Here is a 19559-nt window from a genome sequence, read left to right as displayed (position 1 = left end):
GGTGACTTTGGTGGGCCCCTAGATAGCTCCAGGATGGAGCTGGTTGCCAAAGGAACCAACCATGTAATTAGAGAGTGGAACTTTCAGGGCCCCTGATATGGTTTGGCTGTGTCTCCACCCAAATCTCATCCTGAATTGTAGCTCCCACAATGCCCATGTGTTGTGGGAGGGACCCGGTGGGAGGTAATTGAATCATGGGAGCAGGTCTTCCCCATGCTGTTCTCAGGATAGTGAATAACTCTCATGAGATCTGATGGTTTTATAAAGAGGAGTTCCCTGCACAAGCTCTCTCTTGCCTGCTGCCATGTAAGATGTCCCTTGTTCTTCTGCTGTGATTGTGAGGCCTCCCCAGCCATATGGAACTGAGAGTTCCAATTACAACTCTTTCCTTTATAAATTACCCAGTCTCAGGCATGTCTTTATTAGCAGCATGAAAACAGCCACCCTTCTTTCAGGGAGTGGTGAAGGGGTCGAGATTGAGTTAATCACCAATGGCCAATGATATATCAATCATACCTCTGTTATGGAAGCTCCATTAAAAATCCCTAAAGGACAGGGCTCTGAGGGTTGCAGATTGACGAATGCATCCATGTACCAGGAATGGGGCACCTCCCAACCCCACAGGGATGGAAGCTTCTGCACTCTGCCCCTTCTGGACCTCACCTCGTGTGCCTCTTTCTTGAGCTGCTCATGTGTATCCTTTATAATAAGCAAGTAAGAGTAGGAAAGTATTCTCCTTACTTCTGTGAGCCCTAAGGAGGGAGTTTTAGGACTCCCCTGACCCCCGATTTATAGCCAGTCAGAAGTGTGGAGGGCCCAGGACTTGCAATTGGTGTCTGGAACAGGGCCGTCTTGTGGGGCTCTGTGTTAACTCCAGGTAGTTTGTGTCAGAACTGAATTGAATTGAATTACAGGATACCTGGCTGCTGTTTAGAAAACTGGAGAATTAGTGTGGGGAAAAAACCCCACATTTGGTGTTAGAAGCATTGTGAGTGAAGCAGTTGAGAGCCACATTGATAGCATGCACCCTTGATAGGATTTGATGAAAATGGCACCCCAGCCCTGCAGTCATCCTTCAGAAAAGCCATTGACACCAGTTTAAGCATGAGAAAACAACCAGGTAGACCTAGGGAGAGTCTACAATATACCCGATCGCTATTCCTCAAAACTGTCAAGGCCATAAAAAACAAGGCAAGTCTGAACCACGGTCACAGATCAGAGGAGACTAAGGAGACATGATTAAACATCGTGTTGTGTCCTGGACATGGGATCTTGGGAGAGAAAAAAGACATTAGGGAAAAACTGGTGACATCTGAACAAAGTGTGGAGCTTAGTTAATAGTCCTGTGTTGGTGTCGGTTCCTTGGTTGTGACAAATCTACTGTGGTCATGTAAGATGTTCATATTGCAGGGACCTAGGTTAGGAGAATAGGTGAATTTTGCAACTTTGTTATAAATCTAAAGCTGTTCTACAATAAAAGCTTTATAGTAAGAAAACATTAAGAAAAATCTCTAGGATTTGGCAGTTGATTAGGTAAGGAGGGCAAGGGAGAAGGAGAAATAAAGATTTTTGTCAAAGTCTTTGGCCTGATTACCTCGGAAGTTAGCTATGTGAGTGGACGGAAATGACAGAATATAGGAGGCAGTCTGGCTTGCAATAGGAAAGAATGAACTTGTGGTACTAGGGATATATCCATGAATGTGATGTACCGTTTAACAGTTGAAGTAAGAAAAATGGCCAGAAAGGGCTTTTGGATTTCAGATGTTTGGTTTAAAATGACCTCTAGCCTCACAGCATTTGGCATTTAATTCTAATTTAAGAAAGAAAGATGAACTGGATTAAAAATAAAATAGTGACTGAACTTGTATAAATAGCTGGACTCCTGCTCTTGTTTCTATGTTTCTATGTGGGTAAATTTATCTTTTTGTCATTAATGCATTGCTTGGAGTTGGAGTAGCTATCAGCCCCTCTTTATTTGTAGAAGGACTTAGAGTCATGTTGCCAAGTGAAACAGCAGCCAGAGCTAGCCCTTTTTCTTTAGCTAGAAGTGCTGGTTGTGTTGACCCAAATATACTGGAGCACATGTTTTGTTTACTTCAGACAAGAAGTAAGAGCTTTGTTTGAGTCATTCCTTTTTCTATCTTCTCTATTTGTATTTTACAGCCAGAACTGCCTCAAAAATGCACACAGCCATTTATCAGAGGCCTGTGATGTCTGCTGTGCATTAACAATATATGAAATGTGTGAAATTTATCAGTGTAGGATCAAACCACAGGCAAGACCTCATGCCTGCATAGGTCATGAACAGGCACTTCACCAAAGAAGAAATTCAGGTGGCAATACATGTGTGAAAAAAATTAAACTTTGCAAATAACAAAAGATATATAATTAAACTTGTGAAGATAGCAAAGAAATACAGGAACCAATGCTGGCAAGGGTATGAGGAAAAGTACACTGGCAGGATTGTAGATCAACATAATTTAGGGGGAGGGCACCTTAACACATATATTCCAGACTTTAAAATGTATTTATCCTTTGTTTTAGTCACTCCACTTCTAGAGATTATTCTAAGGGAATAATGGGACAGGCATATAAAGATATATGTAAAGAATGACCACCTAAACATTGTTTAAAATAGTAAAGAACTGATGATAACATCTAACAATAAACAGACACTGGGTAGCTTCAGTGCTGTAGATGTAGCAATTATAATAGAAAGACTTACATTAAGTTTTTGAAAAAAAAATTTCAAAATGCATTCATATAGTCCAGTTTATACAACTTGTATGTGTGCATGTATACTTCTAAAAGAACATATGCTAAATTTTAAGTGCTTTTAAACTGTAAATGAAAATGTTTTAATTCTAAACCAAAATGTGGACTCTCAGTGCTAAATTCTGAGTGATGTAAACTGTCCTCTCATAAATTACTATTATTTTTGTAGAGCCTAAAACATGTTCCCATCACCACCCATATGCTCCCTCTCCAAAATAATCCTGACTTTCTTAAATAAAAATTATAGTTCATCCTAAATTATTAAGAATTTTCATTCACAGTGTGAAGAATCTAGAGCTGTGTTATAGAGAAGCCAGCAAATAGTTATTGTTCCTTAGTTTTATTTTATGCTATAGTAGTTAAAATACCCAAAACAGTGCTTCATAAAAAAAAAAAAACCCTATACTTACAAATACAGGGTGAAAAATGGGATTTCAGTGGAAAATGGGATTTTCTTCCCCTTGATTTCATTAATTTACATCTTGCCTCTTTCCAAATATATGTAAAGTACCTAGATCTTTCAATAGAACATCCGCTGAACATAAAAAAGTGTTCACACACATGAACTAACCAGCTGTACCATCGTACTGCCTCCAAGGTAGTATGATAAAAGGCAGGGATGATAAAAGGCAGAACATATTTCCAAAGACACTCAAGATCTCTGAACTAGAGACTTCACCTTTCACACATGAATGAAATGATTCAAAAATCATCTTTCTTCCAAAGTCAATTGAAAACCAGTGTGGTCATGTAGTTCGGATCAGGCCAGGGGCAGAGCTTGAGAAGAAGAGCTGACTGTAGCCAGCAGGGTCCCTAAGTAAATAAGGCTTCATGTAACCATATACAGCCTGACAGAGTAGGAGAAGAAAGGAAAGGAGTGAGCAAGGGGAAAAGGTTTAGAGCACCTACTCTTTGCCAAGCACTAAACTGAAATGCTTATTGTGTGCTGTCTGATGTAGTAAGGTGCAGGGATATTTTAATGTTCAGATAGGAGTTTGATGTAAATATTTCTAAATAAGTCAGTCTTCTTCCTGATGTTACCCTTGCCAACTGCATGCCATGGGCTGTCATCTCCAGATCTGCCAGTCACCCAGTTAGTTGCTAATGATCCCAGATTTCCCTGCCTCCCACCACTCTTGAGTATCTCATAAGCCTCTTCTTAAACTGCCTGCCATAGCCAAGGTGAGGAGGGCTTGGGATTATTTCAAGAGGTCTACCAGATACCTTGGATTTCAGAGCCAGAGTTGTGAGCAAGACTTCACTTTTCATGTTCCTCATTTGTATCTGCCTCTTTCCAAAAAGGATTTGAAGTACCGAAATCTTTCAACAGTATGTGCGCTGCGAGCCGTTTCATAAGAGAGAGAATTTTAGGAACTCTACGCAAAGGGACAATATTTACAAAAGCAAGACAAAGTGAGCAAAGGAGAGAAAATAAATGTCTTAACTGTATGTGGGAATGAGCAAAAGGAGAGGGGGAGAAAGACTGAGCACAGTTGTACATGGGGGTGGAGCTCCTTATGATGTTTTAGTGATTAAATAGGTGACACCTAGGAAGGGTGATCACTTGGCTTTGTGGCAAGAAGTTTGTCTAAGCCATTCCCAGCACCTGGTAGGCTTCTTCCTGTATTAGGACAGCTTCACACCAAGATTCCTTCCGGAACCTTGAGCCTAGTTAACCCTATGCCCATTATCCCTGCCATGTTATACCTGCGATGTCAACCTCTCTTATGCTGACATCCCATTGTTGTTCTTCATGCACCTCCATCTTCCCACCCCTTAGCACTATTCCAAACCATCACCACTTCTTCAAGCGGCTGACACCTCCTATTCGCAAGGTTCCGAACAGGGGTCTGTGGACTAAGTCTGGCCCTCTGCCGTGTTTTGCCTAATCTACACATCCCACCTTTATTACTGGCAAGAGCCAAGAATCTGCAGTCTCCTGTTTGCTGAAGTCTCCAGCACCCTCTGTTGTTTCCTATTCCCCTTCCCCACTCCCTGTTGTTCCCACTCCCTGTTGTTTCCCAGTCCTTCCTGTGTTCCATGTCTTAGTCTGGGTGGTAGTCAGCTAAGTCCATTCAGTTAGTAAAACTTCACGGAGCACTTATTTTGCAATTTTCTATGAGCACATTATATACCAGGTTAAAAAAATTTTAAAGTTAATTAAAAAGCAGAATCTTGATTTCTCTGGATAAACCCTGCAGTGGACATCATTATTTTCCCCATTTAGTAGATTAAGATATCCGAAAGGACGGTTTGTCTATGGTCATTCAGCTGGTACACAACAGAACATAGGAGTCACACTTGGGTAGACTGTACTTTTTTTTTTTTTGGAGAGGGAGTCTCGCTCTGTTGCCCAGACTGGAGTGCAGTGGCGTGATCTCGGCTCATTGCAAGCTCCGCCTCCCGGGTCCAAGTGATTCTGCTGCTTCAGCCTCTTGAGTAGCTGGGATTACAGGTGTGTGCCACCATGCCTGGCCAATTTTTGTATTTTTAGTAGAGATGGAGTTTCACCATGTTGGCCAGGCTGGTCTCGACCTCCTGACCTCAGATGACCCACCCGTCTCAGCCTCCAAAATGCTGGGATTACAGGTTTGAGTGAGCCATAGCGCCCGGCCTTGGCCTGTGCTCTTGACCATTGTGTCTTCCTTCCTGTCAAGAGAGTTGGTCCAACCATGAGAGACTCTAATTCTACTCTTGGCTTCTCTTTGCCACTTCGATATCCAAACCATGAGTTTCACAGATTCATTTATATTGTTTGTATTGTTTGTTTTATGTGCTGTGGTAGATTAAAAGTGGTCATGAATTATTTGCAACTCCTTTCATTGAGATGTGGGATCTTATTATCCTCCCCTTGACTTTGGGCTGGTCTTAACAATTTGCTTAACTGGTAGAATGCAGTGGAGATGACACTGCTTGACTTACGAGGTAGACTGGAAGAAGATTTGTAGCGTCTGCCTTGGTTTCTTTGAATACTGACTCTTAGAATCCAGTTGCCAAGCTGTGAGAAGCCCATAGAGAGGTCCACATGGAAAGGAAATGTGGACATTGGCTGATAGCCCAGCTTAGCTCCCAGCCCACAGCCAGCAGCAACTTGCCAACCATGTGAGAGAGCCATCTTGGAAGTGGATCCTCCAGCCTCAATTGAATGACCCCAGTTAATGCCCCATAGAGCAGAGATGAGCTGTTCCCGCTGAGCACTGCTCAAATTGCAGATTTCATGAGAAAAGTAAATGACTAGTATTGTCTTAGGCTACCAATTTTTGGGATGGCATATTATATAGCAGTAACTGGAACACCGGCCAATTTTGCTTAACTGATATACATTAGAATCATATGTAAGATCAAAAAATGTTTTTGCTTTCTTTAATATTAGTGCTATCATAGAAAGTTTCTGCTAGCAAAAAGTTAACTTTTAATTCAAGCCATTTCTGGAAATCACTCCAGAAATTATTTTCGCGTGCTACAAATGTTATTTTCTCTATCCTCACTAAAGCAAATACCAAAGACCACCTATAGTAGTACACATTTGCTGACCAAATTGAAACTTTCTAGGGAAAAAACACATTTGCTAGTAGAATATCAACAAAGTGACATCAAAATAATTGTAGGAAGTAAGCCAATGTAAAATCAGTTTATGAATCTGTGAGTTGCTAGAAATTAGGTATGAAAACTATGCAGTGTAAAGTTAATTCTTCACATTGCTAAATGAGCAGAAGACTACCATCTCACATTTTTAGTTGGGGCTCCCCACTTACCCGACATTTGCTTGGCAAATATTTTCCCAACCAAACTGCACAGTCACCCAGGGTGTGTTCTACCACACTGGACCAGCCAAGTTGGACAGTGACTGATTACCAGGGTCATGTGTTGACTGCAAAGGGAAGTCATAAGGTTATAGCTCCCATTTCTTCTGAGCCCTTTGCAGTATGTACTTTCTGTGCTGTTTCCCCAGCAAGATAAGTGAGGTAGGGAAGAGATGCTTTTGAATGCATGGCTAGTCATGAAATGCCTGTAAGAAACTTAATAGGGATATGGGTGATATTGACATATGTATTAGAAAGTTGGTTGTTCTATGAAAACCTAAAGAATGATGGGCACTGCTCTAGTCTGAATGTTTGTGTGCCTCCACCCTTGGTCAATTCATATGTTGAAACTTAATCCCCAATGCAATGGTATTAGGAGGTGGGACCTTTGGGAGGTGATTAGGTCAAGAGGGTAGAGGCCTCATGAGTGGGATTAGGCTGAGTGGAGCTTGTTTGCCCCTTCCACCACATGAGGATGCAGCAAGAAGGCTCTATCTATGAGGAAGCAGGTCCTACCAGACACTGAGTCTGCCAATGCCTTGATCTTTAACTTCCCAGCCTCCAGAACTGTGAGAAATAAATTTCTGTCGTGTAGAAGCCACCCAATCCATGGGCATTTTTTTATAGCAACCTGATCGGAGTATGACAGCCGCAGTAAATAGTTAAGTGAAAAAAAAAAAAAGCAGATTGACAAATGGGAGGTGTTATATTACACAATTTGTTTGACGTAAAGATGGATGAATAAGAGATGGTGAGTTAGGGCTGGGCACGGTGGCTCACACCTGTAATCCCAGCACTTTGCAAGGCCGAGACGCGTGGATCACCTGAGGTCAGAAGTTTGAGACCAGCCTGGACAACACTATGAAACTTTGTCTGCACTAAAAATATTAAAAAGTTAGCCAAGCGTGGTGGTGCACACCTGTAATCCCAGCTACTTGGGAGGCTGAGGCAGGAGAATTGCTTGAACCTGGGAGGCAGAGGTTGCAGTGAGCTGAGATCACGCCACTGCACTCCAATCTAGGCAACAGAGTGAGACTCTGTCTCAAAAAGAAAGAAAAGAGATGGTGAGTTAGAAAGAGAAGTGTTTTTTAGCAAGGCCAAATAATCTATTCTTTTAGATCAGGGAGGGGTGCTACTCAACCCTGCAGCTCTGACTTGAAAGTAGCCACAGATTATATATAAAGGGATGGACGTGGCCATGTGCTACCAAAACTTTATGGACATTGAACATTGAATTTTGTATAATTTTCACACGTCACATAGTATTATTCCTGTCTTCAGTCATTTAAAAGTATAAAAACAATCCTAAGCACACAGGCTATATAAAAATAGGTGCAGACTGGCTTTGGCCACAGGCCGTAGTCTGCTGACGCCTGTTGTCATTTGGGTTGGGGATAAGTTGGTGGTTTGCTTTCACTCTCTACTGTCTAAACTTTTGTGTTTTGGAACTTTTTAGAACAAGTATTACTTTTTATTGAGATGAGATTCTTGGTCTGTTGCCCAGGCTGGAGTGCAGTGGTGTGACTGTAGCTCACTTCGCCTCAAACTCCTGGGTTCAAGTGATCCTCCCACCTTAGCCTCCCAAGTGGCTGGGACTTACAGGCATGTACCACCACACCTGGCTAAGTTTTTAAATTTTTATCTTTAATAGATATGATGTTTCCCTATGTTGCTCAAGCTGGTCTTGAACTCCTGGACTCAAGTTATCCTCCTGCCTCTGCCTCACAAAGTCTTGGGATTATAGATGTGAGTCATAGCGCCTGGCCTATGACTCTTAAAATTTAAAAAAAAAAAAAAAAAAAAAGATATTTCCATGTTAGAGCAAAGGAAGAGGAGAAAGTCCCTGTGTGGGCCCCTGTTCGGTTTCAGTGAGAAAAGGACAAGTGATAGCACCTTAGGGCTCTTGTTCGAATAATTCAAGATCTCATTTATTTCCACTAACCCACCCAGAATTGGGTTGAAAGTCCCATTTGTTCTCTCTAAAGAGATTTATGAACTTAAGTTGTAAACAGTTTAAGGTAAATAGTGTTACTAATTATAAATTATTTTCATCTGCTTGTTAAAGCAGGCTCGTTAGAATATCAGCCTGAGAAGAGGGTGAGCTTAGATTAAGATAACTTGAAAGCAGCAACACCATATTCTTTTTTAAACACTGTTACCCATACTAATTCAGACTTCCCTCTCTTCTTATTTTACCCACAACTGACTATGCTTTTATGGTACCTACCTTAGGCTAGTTTGCACTAGGTCTGTTTATGTTCTTTTTGTCTATCTTCATTCTCTGTAAATTCCCTGAAGGCATGGGTCTTTATATAATACCTTTTATTCATTCACTTATTCAACAAGTATTTACTGAGTGCTTTCTACATATCAGGCATTGTTCTGGGACCTAGGGATACTGGTGTGAACAAAGAAAATTTTGATCTATGGAGCACACAGTCTTGGTTGAATATGACTTTGTCCTGTTCATCTGCATTAATGTTTTTCCTCAAGGATAAATTAGCTTTACCTCACAGGTCAACTGGGATTGATTATTATTGGGTGCTTAGGTAGTGCTGTGGTTTGAATGTGTCCCCCAAAAGTTTATGTGTTGGGAACTTAATTGCCACTGTAACATTATTAAGAGGTGAGGCCTTTAAGAGCTTATTAGGCCATGAGGGATCTACCCTCCTGACTGTAAGTTAATGCTGCTATTGTAGGAATGGGTTCCTGATAAAAGGATGCATTTGTCCTCCTTTTTCTGTTTCCTGTGTGCTTGCTTCCTTGCCACATGATACCTAGGTGATGACCCTGGCCAGTTGCTGTTGCCATAGTCTTGGACTTTCCAGCCTCCGGAACCATGAGCCAAATAAACTTCTGATCTTTATAAATTACCCAGTCTGTGATATTCTGTTACTGCGGCAGAAAAAGGACTAAGACAGGTAGTGTGTTAGGAGGCATTCTGAGAGTCAACTCGAAAGAGGACCGTTGTCTGTCACTCATCTGGGAGAAGAGTATTACAGCACATGGGTCACATATATATCATCCCTTATATAAACTGTGAATTGTGGCACATAGGAGGCAACTGAGGGGCAGGGTGATGTGGTGATGGTGAAATAGATAAAGATTTGCCGTCAGGATTCAGATTAATTTCCCTTCTGCCTCTTCTTTGTGACATCACCAGTGGAGCCTTAGTTTCCTTTTTAAAATGGGCAAAATAATACCTACTTTAGAAGATTATTATAAGACTTTTAAAATCATTTCTGTTATCATCATCATTATTAATAGCTAATATTTATTGAACATGTGATGTCTTGTGTTAGCCACTTTAGAGGTATTATCTCATTTAATTATCTCAATGCTACAAAATAGATCCTACTATTATTCTCATTTTACAGATGAAAAACTGGGACAAAGAGAGGTTACAGTCGAAACAAGATTACACAGCATGTGATCACACGATGTGTGTGAAAGTCCTGTACTGCACCTGGCACATAGTAAGTGCTCAGTATGTGGCCCTTTGCCTCCTTCTTCCTCTTCCCACCCTCCCCTTGCTATATAGCAGCAGTGCTGGGGAGACCACCAACTCTTCTTGGGTGGTTTGTGAGTCAGTAGAGAAAAGCTCATTCATTCCTTTTTCCTCCTCCAGACCTCCTAAGACTAGACGTGTCATTCATGATATTTCCAATGAGCCCTTCTTTTCATTTATTATGATGGCTTCAGCCCCAGGCTTTGACAAGACTACAGTATCACCTAGAGCCCAAACAGGAAACAGATGATATACCCAAATTAGATCATCTGAAAAGCATTAATGAAGTAACTTCTTACAAAGGTAGAGAGAAAATGCAGATCATTGCAGAGCTCCTTCAGGTTAGTCGCAGAAGGGCTAACACCAGCCCAAGACCTGAGGAGGGAAGGAAGTACTTACCCAAACCTGGGAGCGGAAAGGCTCTGTGGAGGGGGCTTCCTGACCCCAAGCTGTGCCCTTCCGTTAGAGGATGGAGCCAGCCCACAGTGAGCCACAGAGAAGGGAACAAGGGAAATAAATACCCCAGCCTCCCTCTTCTCTCTCCTTCCCCCTGCTGCTGCTCCTCAGGGGTGAGCCCAGCTGGAAGCCATGTCCATGGATGCAGCCATGTACAATGGACTCCCAGAGAAGGTGGGGTGGATCTCAAGGGGCAGGTGGAAGGGATCAGCACCGCTGCCACCCTGGGCACGCCCAGGAAATGGTAGGGCAGATCGCAAGTTCAGTTTTGCACACTTCTTGGCATTCATGCATATTGTGACATTCTGCTTGGCTCCAGCTGTTTAACGGATGGCTAGATCTTCCAGGTAATCGGTTACAAATTACTTTTTGTAAGTGTGCATTTGGAAAGAGTCTGGCAATGGATTAGTTGGAGGACAAAGAATTGAAACTGGTTCTTCTACATAGCCTTTGAGACTGATTGACTGTATCAGTAGCCATATCTCTTAAAAAACCTCAGTTCACTTATTTATAAAATGAACACAGTAATACATGCTTCTCAGGGACATGAAAGGTCTCAACTAGGTTAAGTCTAAAGCTTTTATAGGCCTTATAATTTTTAATAGATTTTTAAACAATTTTTTAATCTATTAAAAATTTATAATTTTTAATAGATTTTTAAACAATTTTTTCTCATCTCGATGAGAAGTCTTAATGTGCAGAGTAATGCAGACCCTCTTAAATTAGATTTGAGATACACATGCCTGTATCTTTCTTTAGATTGTTGACTCTGTGGCATATCATAGACTGTCACATCTTAGAGGTTCATCTTGGAGGTGAATAACTTGACTTGAAATGTCATATAGATTTTTCTTTGACAATTTTGCACTTTAGATCAACAGTCCCCCACCTTTTTGGCACCAGGGACCAGTTTTATGGAAGATAATTTTTCAGACAGTGGGCAGGTTGGGGGGAAGGGATAGTTTGGGGATGAGTAAAGTATATTACATTTATTGTGCATTTTATTTCTATTATTATTACATTATAATATATAATGAAATAATTATACAACTCACCATAATGTAGAATCAGTGGGGGCCCTGAGTTTGTTTTCGTGCAACTAGACAGTCCCATCTCGGGGGGATGGAAGACAGTGACAGATCCTCCGGCGTTACATTCTTGTAAGGAGCGCCCAACCTAGATCCCTCTCGTGCACAGTTCATAATAGGTTTCGTGCTCCTATGAGAATCTAATGCTGCCTCTGGTCTGATGGGAGGCGGAGCCCAGGTGGTAATGTGAGTGATGGGCAGCAGCTGTAAATACAGATGAAGCTTCACTTGCTCGCTACTTGCTCGCCCGCCTGCCGCTCACCTCCTGCTATGCAGCCCAGCTCCCAACATCAGCCCATGGCCCCGGGGTGGGGGACCCTTGTTTTGGGTGGTCTCAGACATGCTAACCAGGATAAATGGGACCCTCTTTACCTAGGATCAACCACTTAAATCAACTAACTAAACTTCCTCCCTCATTATTGTAGTCTGTGCACTACAGCTAAAATCTAGAATAAATTACTGATATAAAAATTGAACATGTAAAGACTGTCATGTCATATATCTACCAAGTACCTTAAGGTTTAGGCAGTATGTTGGTAATTATGTGAAGTAACTGAAACTCTCACACATTATTGGTGGTGGGAATTTAAGTTGGTTCAGCCATTTTGAAAAACTAGCAATTTCCACTGAAGCTAAATGTATACTCACCCCATGTATAGCAGTTCCACTACTAGGTATACAACCAAGAGAAATGTGTACGTGTGTCTTCTAAAAGACATGCACAATAGTGTCCATATCAGCCTTATTCCTGACAGCCCCAAACTAATTAATAATCCAAGTGGGTATCAACAGGGGAATGGATACAATAAAATGTGGTGCTTCCTATACAGTGAAATACTTCATAGCAATACAAATAATGAACTAATTAAAATATAATAAACTAGTGGAACATTCAGGAACATGGATGAATTTCAAAGCTATCATGTTGGGTGAAATAAGCCAGACACTAAAAGAGTACTTTAAAAAAAAAAAAAAAAAAGAATACTTTTATGAAGTTCAGGAAGAGGTAAAACTTAATGGTTATGGAAGGAAGTTAAAAAAAAAAAAAAAAAAGATTACCCCTTATGCCAGGGTGGGGCTGGGAAGTACTGATTTGGAAGAGTCATAATGAAACATTCTGGGTGTTGGAAATATTCTGATTTTGATACAAGTGGTGTTACAGAGGCATACCTATGTAAAAATTCATCAGACTATATACTTTAGCTTGTGTACTTTACCTACTTTGCTTCTTATATACTATAATAAAAATGGTTTTGAAAAAAAATTATTGAGTGTTACAGCCAAATCCTGGCAAATGTGGCAATGATGATACCAGGAAACATAGTGAAAAGTTGACCTTAACTATAACATGATCTTTCTGGAGAGTTTGGCAATGTGTATTTAAGACCTTAGGCACATGCACATAACAGTATTCTATGGAAATCATTAAGATCATGTGTAGAAGCTTCATCATAGGGATGTTCATTTCAATGTCCTTTGTAATATTGAGCATTAGGAAATAACCCGATGTTCAATTTAGAGAATTGGTAATAAATTCTGGAGTAATATGCGGCTACTTAAGAAGTGTAGTGGAAGAAGGAGCTGTGTTTGCTTTCATGTGTGTTTCTATGGAGGAAACAAAGTAGATAGGACAAAGACTTCAGAAAATGGTTAGTTGGCTCAAAAATGGCTGGCTCTAATCATGATAAAGACATTTGAAATATGTGTATTGAATGAAATTGATGGATAGTAGATGTCCGATGATCACATTATTTACATCCCTGGAAGAAAAATGCTATAGGTCTCACATTCCTTCCTTGAAAATCTGTTTCTTCTCATATTCTTTCACTTAGCCTTAGATTTGTCTGTGGTCTGCGTATCTGATTCAGACCCAGCAAATAAAATCTTGTCTGTGGTCTTGAAAATGTATTTTTCTTTTTTAGCATTGTTGGTTGTATTAGTCCGTTTTCACGCTGCTGATAAAGACATACTCAAGATTGGGTAATTTATAATGGACTCATAGTTCCACATGGCTGTGGAGGCCTCACAACCACGGTGGGGGGTGAAATGCACATCTTACATCTCAGCAGAGGAGAGAATGAGAATAAAGCCAAAGGGGTTTCCTCTCATCAAACCATCAGATCTCGTGAGACTTACTCACTACCATGAGAACAGTATGGGGGAAACCGCCCCTATGATGCAGTGATCTCCCACCAGGGCCCTCCCACAACATGTGGGAATTATGGGAACTACAGTTAAAGATGAGATTTGGGTGGGGACACCGCCAAACCATATCATAAAGAAACTCCAGGCCTCTAAGAGAGGCTGTTGATGTAAATATAGGGACTGCAGTTTCTCACACCTGTAATTCCAGCACTTTGGGAGGCCTAGGTGGGTGGATGATGCGCACTTAGGAGTTCAAGACTAGCCTGGACAACATGGCGAAACCCTGTCCCTAATAAAAATACAAAAATTACCTGGGTGTGGTGGCGTGTGCCTGTAGTCCCAGCTACTTGGGAGACTGAGGCAGGAGAATCACTTGAACTCAGGAGGAGGAGGCTGCAGTGAGCCAAGATCACACCACTGCACTCCAGCCTGGGCAACAGAGCACAGTATCAAATATATATATATATGTGTGTGTGTGTGTGTGTGTGTATATTTATATATATAGAGAGAGAGAGAGAGAGCGCGCGCACGTGACACTGAGTGCTAAACAGTAAAGCCATTCAGAGGAAAGCTGCTGGATAAAATGGAAGCCTGAAAACATTCCCACAGTAAAATCCTACCCTGTGTTTCGTTACCGTTAAACATCCTTTCAGAGTTATCTCTAAGAAGCCCACTTGGAGACATCTAGACTTTCTAAAATTTAATAACGTCTCAGATGGAAATAACATTACATGCTAATTAATTGTCATGGAGTAACATTATTCAAATTGGTAACTGTAACTCCCAAAGATTACATTAAGTTTGATCAGTGGGCACAGCTATTCTCTGAGAAATGAATTCGAAAATTTATTTCTGTCTCTTCTTCTGTTGACCAAAGGAAAAATTAAGTCAGTGACCTTGGTAGGTTTCTTATTTTGAACAATGTGTATGAGATTTTGTGCTGTCATTTCTAAAAGCTTTTTAATTCAGATTAGCCAAAAATCTCTGGAAGAGGGTAATTTTTTCATTGGAAAATTCGAGTGTCATGTTATTTTCAAGGTTACCTTATATTGAGCTGGGTTTTTTTTTTTTAATGTCTGAGAGCTTCAGTTTCTAAATCTGTAACATGGAAATAATAGTGCTACAACATCTTAATGGTAGTAGAAGAATTACATAGTGTCTGGCATGCGGCAAGTGCTGAATTATTGTAACTCTGTATGTTTGCATACATAATAACTCCAGGCGTATAGCGTTATATATACAAGTTGTCAGTTTCTCACCTCCTACTTACCACCATGTTTGGCACATAGTAGGCATCAGTTTTTTGCCTGAAGTCCCCTATTATGTGGGATCTAAAAATCCAATCAATTGAACTCATAGACAGAGAGAGTAACAGGATGGTTACCAGAGGCTGGGAAGGGTAGTGAGGGTTGGCGGGGAGGTTGGGATTGTTAATGGATACAAAAAAGAAAAAAAAATAGAAGGAATAAGACCTACTATTTGATAGCACAATAGGGTGACTATAGTCAATAATAACTTAATTGTATATTTTTAAAATATCTTAAATAGTTGGATTGTTTGTAATTAAAGAATAAATGCATGAGGGGATGGATGCCCCATTCTGCATGATGTGCTTGTCTCACATTGCATGGCTGCATCAAAGCATCTCATGCACCCCATAAATATATACACTTACTGTGTACCCAGAAAAAAAACATTTAAAATTAAAAAATAAATTTTAAAAAATGAAGTTCCTTGCTTTGGTTTATCTTATATGGAAAAAAAAAATGGTGACTAGTATTTTTTTTTCTAGACCCCACCGTCCTAGTGTTTCAGTAGAATGACAAATATTGTCTAGTAAAATTAAACATGACAATAGCAATTTAATCCCTTTCAAAACTCTCCATTTTATTGGGATTCTTGTGGTACCCTATCCTTCTACCTCATTCCTTCATTTATTCATTCCACAGATATTTACAGAACGCCAATCTGAGCTGTGCTGGGGACATCATGAACAAAACAAGAAGAGTCCCCTGCCCTCACTCATGCTGGGGGTACCCCGATGGCATCCCTTTTTTTGCTGTTCCACCAAGCATTTGTCAACCCTAGTTTCCCCATTGCTTATGAGCTAGTCCTGGAGGCCAGCCACTTGCTTCCATGAGCACAGCTGTTCCCTGAGCAGAGGGCCTCCTGGCCTTCCAAGCATTGAGGCCCTCCACCTCCAGACCCTTGCTGGACTTACAGACAGGTCAGTGGTTGTGCAGCCGATGCAGAACGGGAACCCTCTCTCCGTGAACTGCATTAAAATAAACTGATCATTGCACAAAATCTTGGCAGAAAGATTTGAAAAATGTCCCACGAACAAATACCAAGTCATCTGAGGCTTGTCCACATGATTTACCAGCATTTTTCACATGACAAAGATGTGAAGGAAAACCAGGGAAATATGTCAGCCACTATTGGTGTGAACCAGAGCTATTTACAGGCGAGGGTGAGGGACTCTAGTTCAGAGTCTCCTCAGATTCTTAAAACAGCAAGGATTATGCAAAGATAAAAAGCAAAAGTAAACACTAAAACTGTGAATGAAGCAAGAACACAAAGAGGGGAAATCCTTCTATGGAAACAAGCTTTCCTTCAGAGGAGAAAAACAAGACTCTGCTAAAAAAAAAAAAAAAAAAAAAATCTGTCAGCCTGGAGTAATAAATGGAGGCTGGTGTATGCACCGTGCCTCCTTAGTCCACGATTCTTTGCTAAACGCGATGTGTTTAAATGGAAATGAACGTTTGGCAGCTGGAGGATTGACGTAGCTGACGCCAGCTCCATTGTGGAGTGGGAGCACAAACAACACATGTGAAGATGGTTTTGGGAGTGAGGCAGAGGGCAAGGGGATGCAGGAAAGTGACAAAAAAGCAAGTGAATTCTATGAAGTCTGGTGTGAGGGCAGAGGCAGCTTGATATGGGAACTGATTCCTCTTGTGTTACTCATCCGTTCATCAAACTAGTATTTCTTGAGCATCTGCTATGTGTCTTACATGGTGCAGGGCTGTGGGAATGCAGTGGAGGCTGTAGCAGGGGAAGGAGATAACATCCCTCGAGGCCCCACCGTTTGCCAGACAATGCTCCGGGCTTTGCACTGAAATCCTCTGCAACCCTGAGAACTGCATCCCAGGGCTCCGAGGTGGTGGAAGCTGGCCTTAGAGCGAGGTCTTTCTGACTTCAGAGCCCACTGCCTCCCTGTTGTTTTGAAATCTTTATCCTGTGGTGATATGCTTTTATGTTTACTTTCAACCAAGGCTAAAACCTTTATTCCTGGTGTGGAATGCCACTTCTCCTTTGATCTTTGGAATCTGCTTTGGGCCACAGTGTCTTCCTGATCCAGAGAACCATATTCTCAGGTGATACGACTGATTCTCCCTTCTCTTTCTAGCTCCTGTTTTTTCCCCTTAGCCTCTGTATGGGTTTCACATTCAAGCTCTGAATCATCCTTTCTGTTGCCAAATACTCATGCTGAAACCCCCTGCAAGATCTTCTCTGCTCTCTCTCCAAGATAGACACAAATGCTTCCTCTCTCCAAACCAAACTTAGTAGAAACCAAAATGAAAGCGAGGAAAAAGACTCAGTGCATTGCTGAAGGCACTCCAGGTCCTTCGCTTTTCTCATTCTACAGTCAGATTTTATTTGAAAGACAAAAAGACACGTACATCGTAGACCATGGTAAAATGAGGTCCATGGGTTTGATTCAGAGAACTCTAAGCAGAGGCTGCAGAAGAATCATAAACGAACATGACTGTGCAAACTTTAAGATGATCTACATTATGGCTGTCTTTTACTGAGCACCTACTATATAGCAGGCACTGCAGTGCTAGCTAGGGAATAAGTTTGGCAGTAAACACAACAGACAAAAAATTTTTTGCTGTCGTGGGGCTTATATTCAAATGGGGGAAACAGTCAATAAACCTAATAAGTAAGGTTAGTATGGTAGGTTAGAAAGTGTTAAGTGCTAGGAAGAAAAATAAAGCAGGGGAGAGAGAGAGGGAATATGAGGGAGTGTGGTTGTAATTTTGCGTAGGGAGGCCAAAGAAAGCCTCTCTGAAAAGATGGCATTTGAGTAAAGATGTGAAGTGAGGGAATGAACATTCAGATACCCAGAGAGCCTTTCAGGAAACAGCAGATACGAAGGCCTTGAGCAAGGAGGCCTGGGGTGTGTTCTAGGATCGGGGAACACAGGCTGTGGAGTAGTAAGTAGATGGGCTCTGACTATATAGGGTTTTGTAGGATTGTGACTTTTCTCTAAATGAGCTGAGAGCCATTAGGGGCTTTCAGACAGGAATGACCGGATTTGACTTAGTTTTGACAGAGGTTAATGGGGTCAAGAGAGGGGTATTTAAGAGTGGGGGAAATACCAGCATGGTTATATGCCATTGGAAGTGATCCATGGAGAGAGAAAATATGACAATGCAGGAAAGAGGGCAGAATTGCTGGTGCAGGGCCCCTAAGTAGGGAAGGGGGCTCAGACTGTGGAAAATGAGGAAAGGGGTTGGCCTCAGGGTCACAGACAGTTCATCCATGGCAGCAGGAGGGAGGCAGAGTATATATGGGCACAGAAGCAGGTGGGAATAGATGTAGTAGAGGGAATGTGTGGAAATTCTCTCCTGATTGCTTCAACTATTTTTCAGAGAGTAGAAACCAAGATCATAAGCCAAGAGTGAAGATGGAGGAGGAGGAGGTGTCGGAAGTTTGAGGAAAGAGGAGTATGAATTCACCATCTAGCAGCGTGGCAGAGTAAATCGACCAGGGAATGTGGTAGGATTGCCAGTTGGCAGTCCTAGTTTCTGGTCGTGAATTTAAAATGCCTGTAATCCCAGCAACTGGGAGGCTAAAGGAGGAGGATCGTTTGAGCCCAGGAGTTTGAAACCAGCCTGGGCAACATACCAAGACTCTGTCTCTTAAAAAAGTTTCAAAAACAAATCATGATGAGATTGGTCTTGTTGGTTTTGAAGGCTGCGAATATATGTGTGTTGGAGGGGAGTGGGGAAGGGAAGGATAGTGTTGTGGTGATGAGTTGGGGGTGGCAGTACTTGCCAGGATCTCTTAGAACTTTGTCACTTCCCAGTTACAAGTATATACAACGAATACTTAGAAGAAAAGTAACACAAAAAAGGCATCAAAGTTCTCGGAATAGTTCTATCAAGATGGTGGAATTATGGGCAGGGTTTCATCTCCTTTTCACTGTTTTCCCTTGAAGTCCATCCAAGATCCTCACCAATGAACTCAGTTTAAAAATTCTACCACCTCTTGCTTGTAATTTATTTATTTGTTTTGTGTTTAGAGATGGAGTCTTGCTATATTGCCCAGGTTGGCGTGCAGTACTTTTTTACAAGATTCAAATTACTTTGTCTAGAATTAATAAGGAAAAAACACACATTAAAAACAACGATGACCACAAATAATATCCCTGCTGACGATGTTTCCCTGGGTGTTCTTAATGTGTTTTCACAGGATATCCCAGATAAAACAAATGCCTTTCTGTCCTTGAATATGGTTAAGTACAATGCATCCTGCCACAGACTGTATTATATTTTTTTGGCCAGATCCAACCTCTCAGGTTCTTCCAGGAAATGTGTTTCTAAAAATTTCCACAGCCAGTATAGAGAGTCCTTATGTGCCCAGATACACAGATTTGTAATTAGTAATAGCTAAAGGGTTGCTTTTCATGTTTTTGAGAAGTTATCTGAAGCCTCAAGGGCTATTCGAAGTCAAATTATTCTGTATTTCCAGTTTGATTATCAAATCTCTTTCTTTTTA

At 41.2% G+C, this 19559-nt stretch overlaps 1 protein-coding gene across 2 annotated transcripts in view; it reads left to right on the top strand.

The window, feature by feature from the left end:
- Positions 1-19559, top strand: part of TMCC3 (transmembrane and coiled-coil domain family 3) — a 309980-nt gene that overhangs the window by 168851 nt on the left and 121570 nt on the right. The window contains exon 2 of one of the 2 annotated variants that reach the window (XM_073021001.1): positions 9956-10054. The exons of the other annotated variant lie outside the window; for it this stretch is intronic. Coding sequence (XP_072877102.1) covers positions 9956-10054 — 99 coding nt within the window. The remainder of the gene's footprint in view (positions 1-9955; positions 10055-19559) is intronic. 2 annotated transcript variants of the gene reach the window in all.

The sequence above is a fragment of the Chlorocebus sabaeus genome, chromosome 11, assembly GCF_047675955.1.
Source record: "Chlorocebus sabaeus isolate Y175 chromosome 11, mChlSab1.0.hap1, whole genome shotgun sequence".
In the NCBI taxonomy this organism is placed as follows: Eukaryota; Metazoa; Chordata; class Mammalia; order Primates; family Cercopithecidae; genus Chlorocebus; species Chlorocebus sabaeus.
The sequence above is the reverse complement of the archived record's forward strand: the minus strand, read 5'-3'. Positions and strand labels throughout refer to the sequence as shown.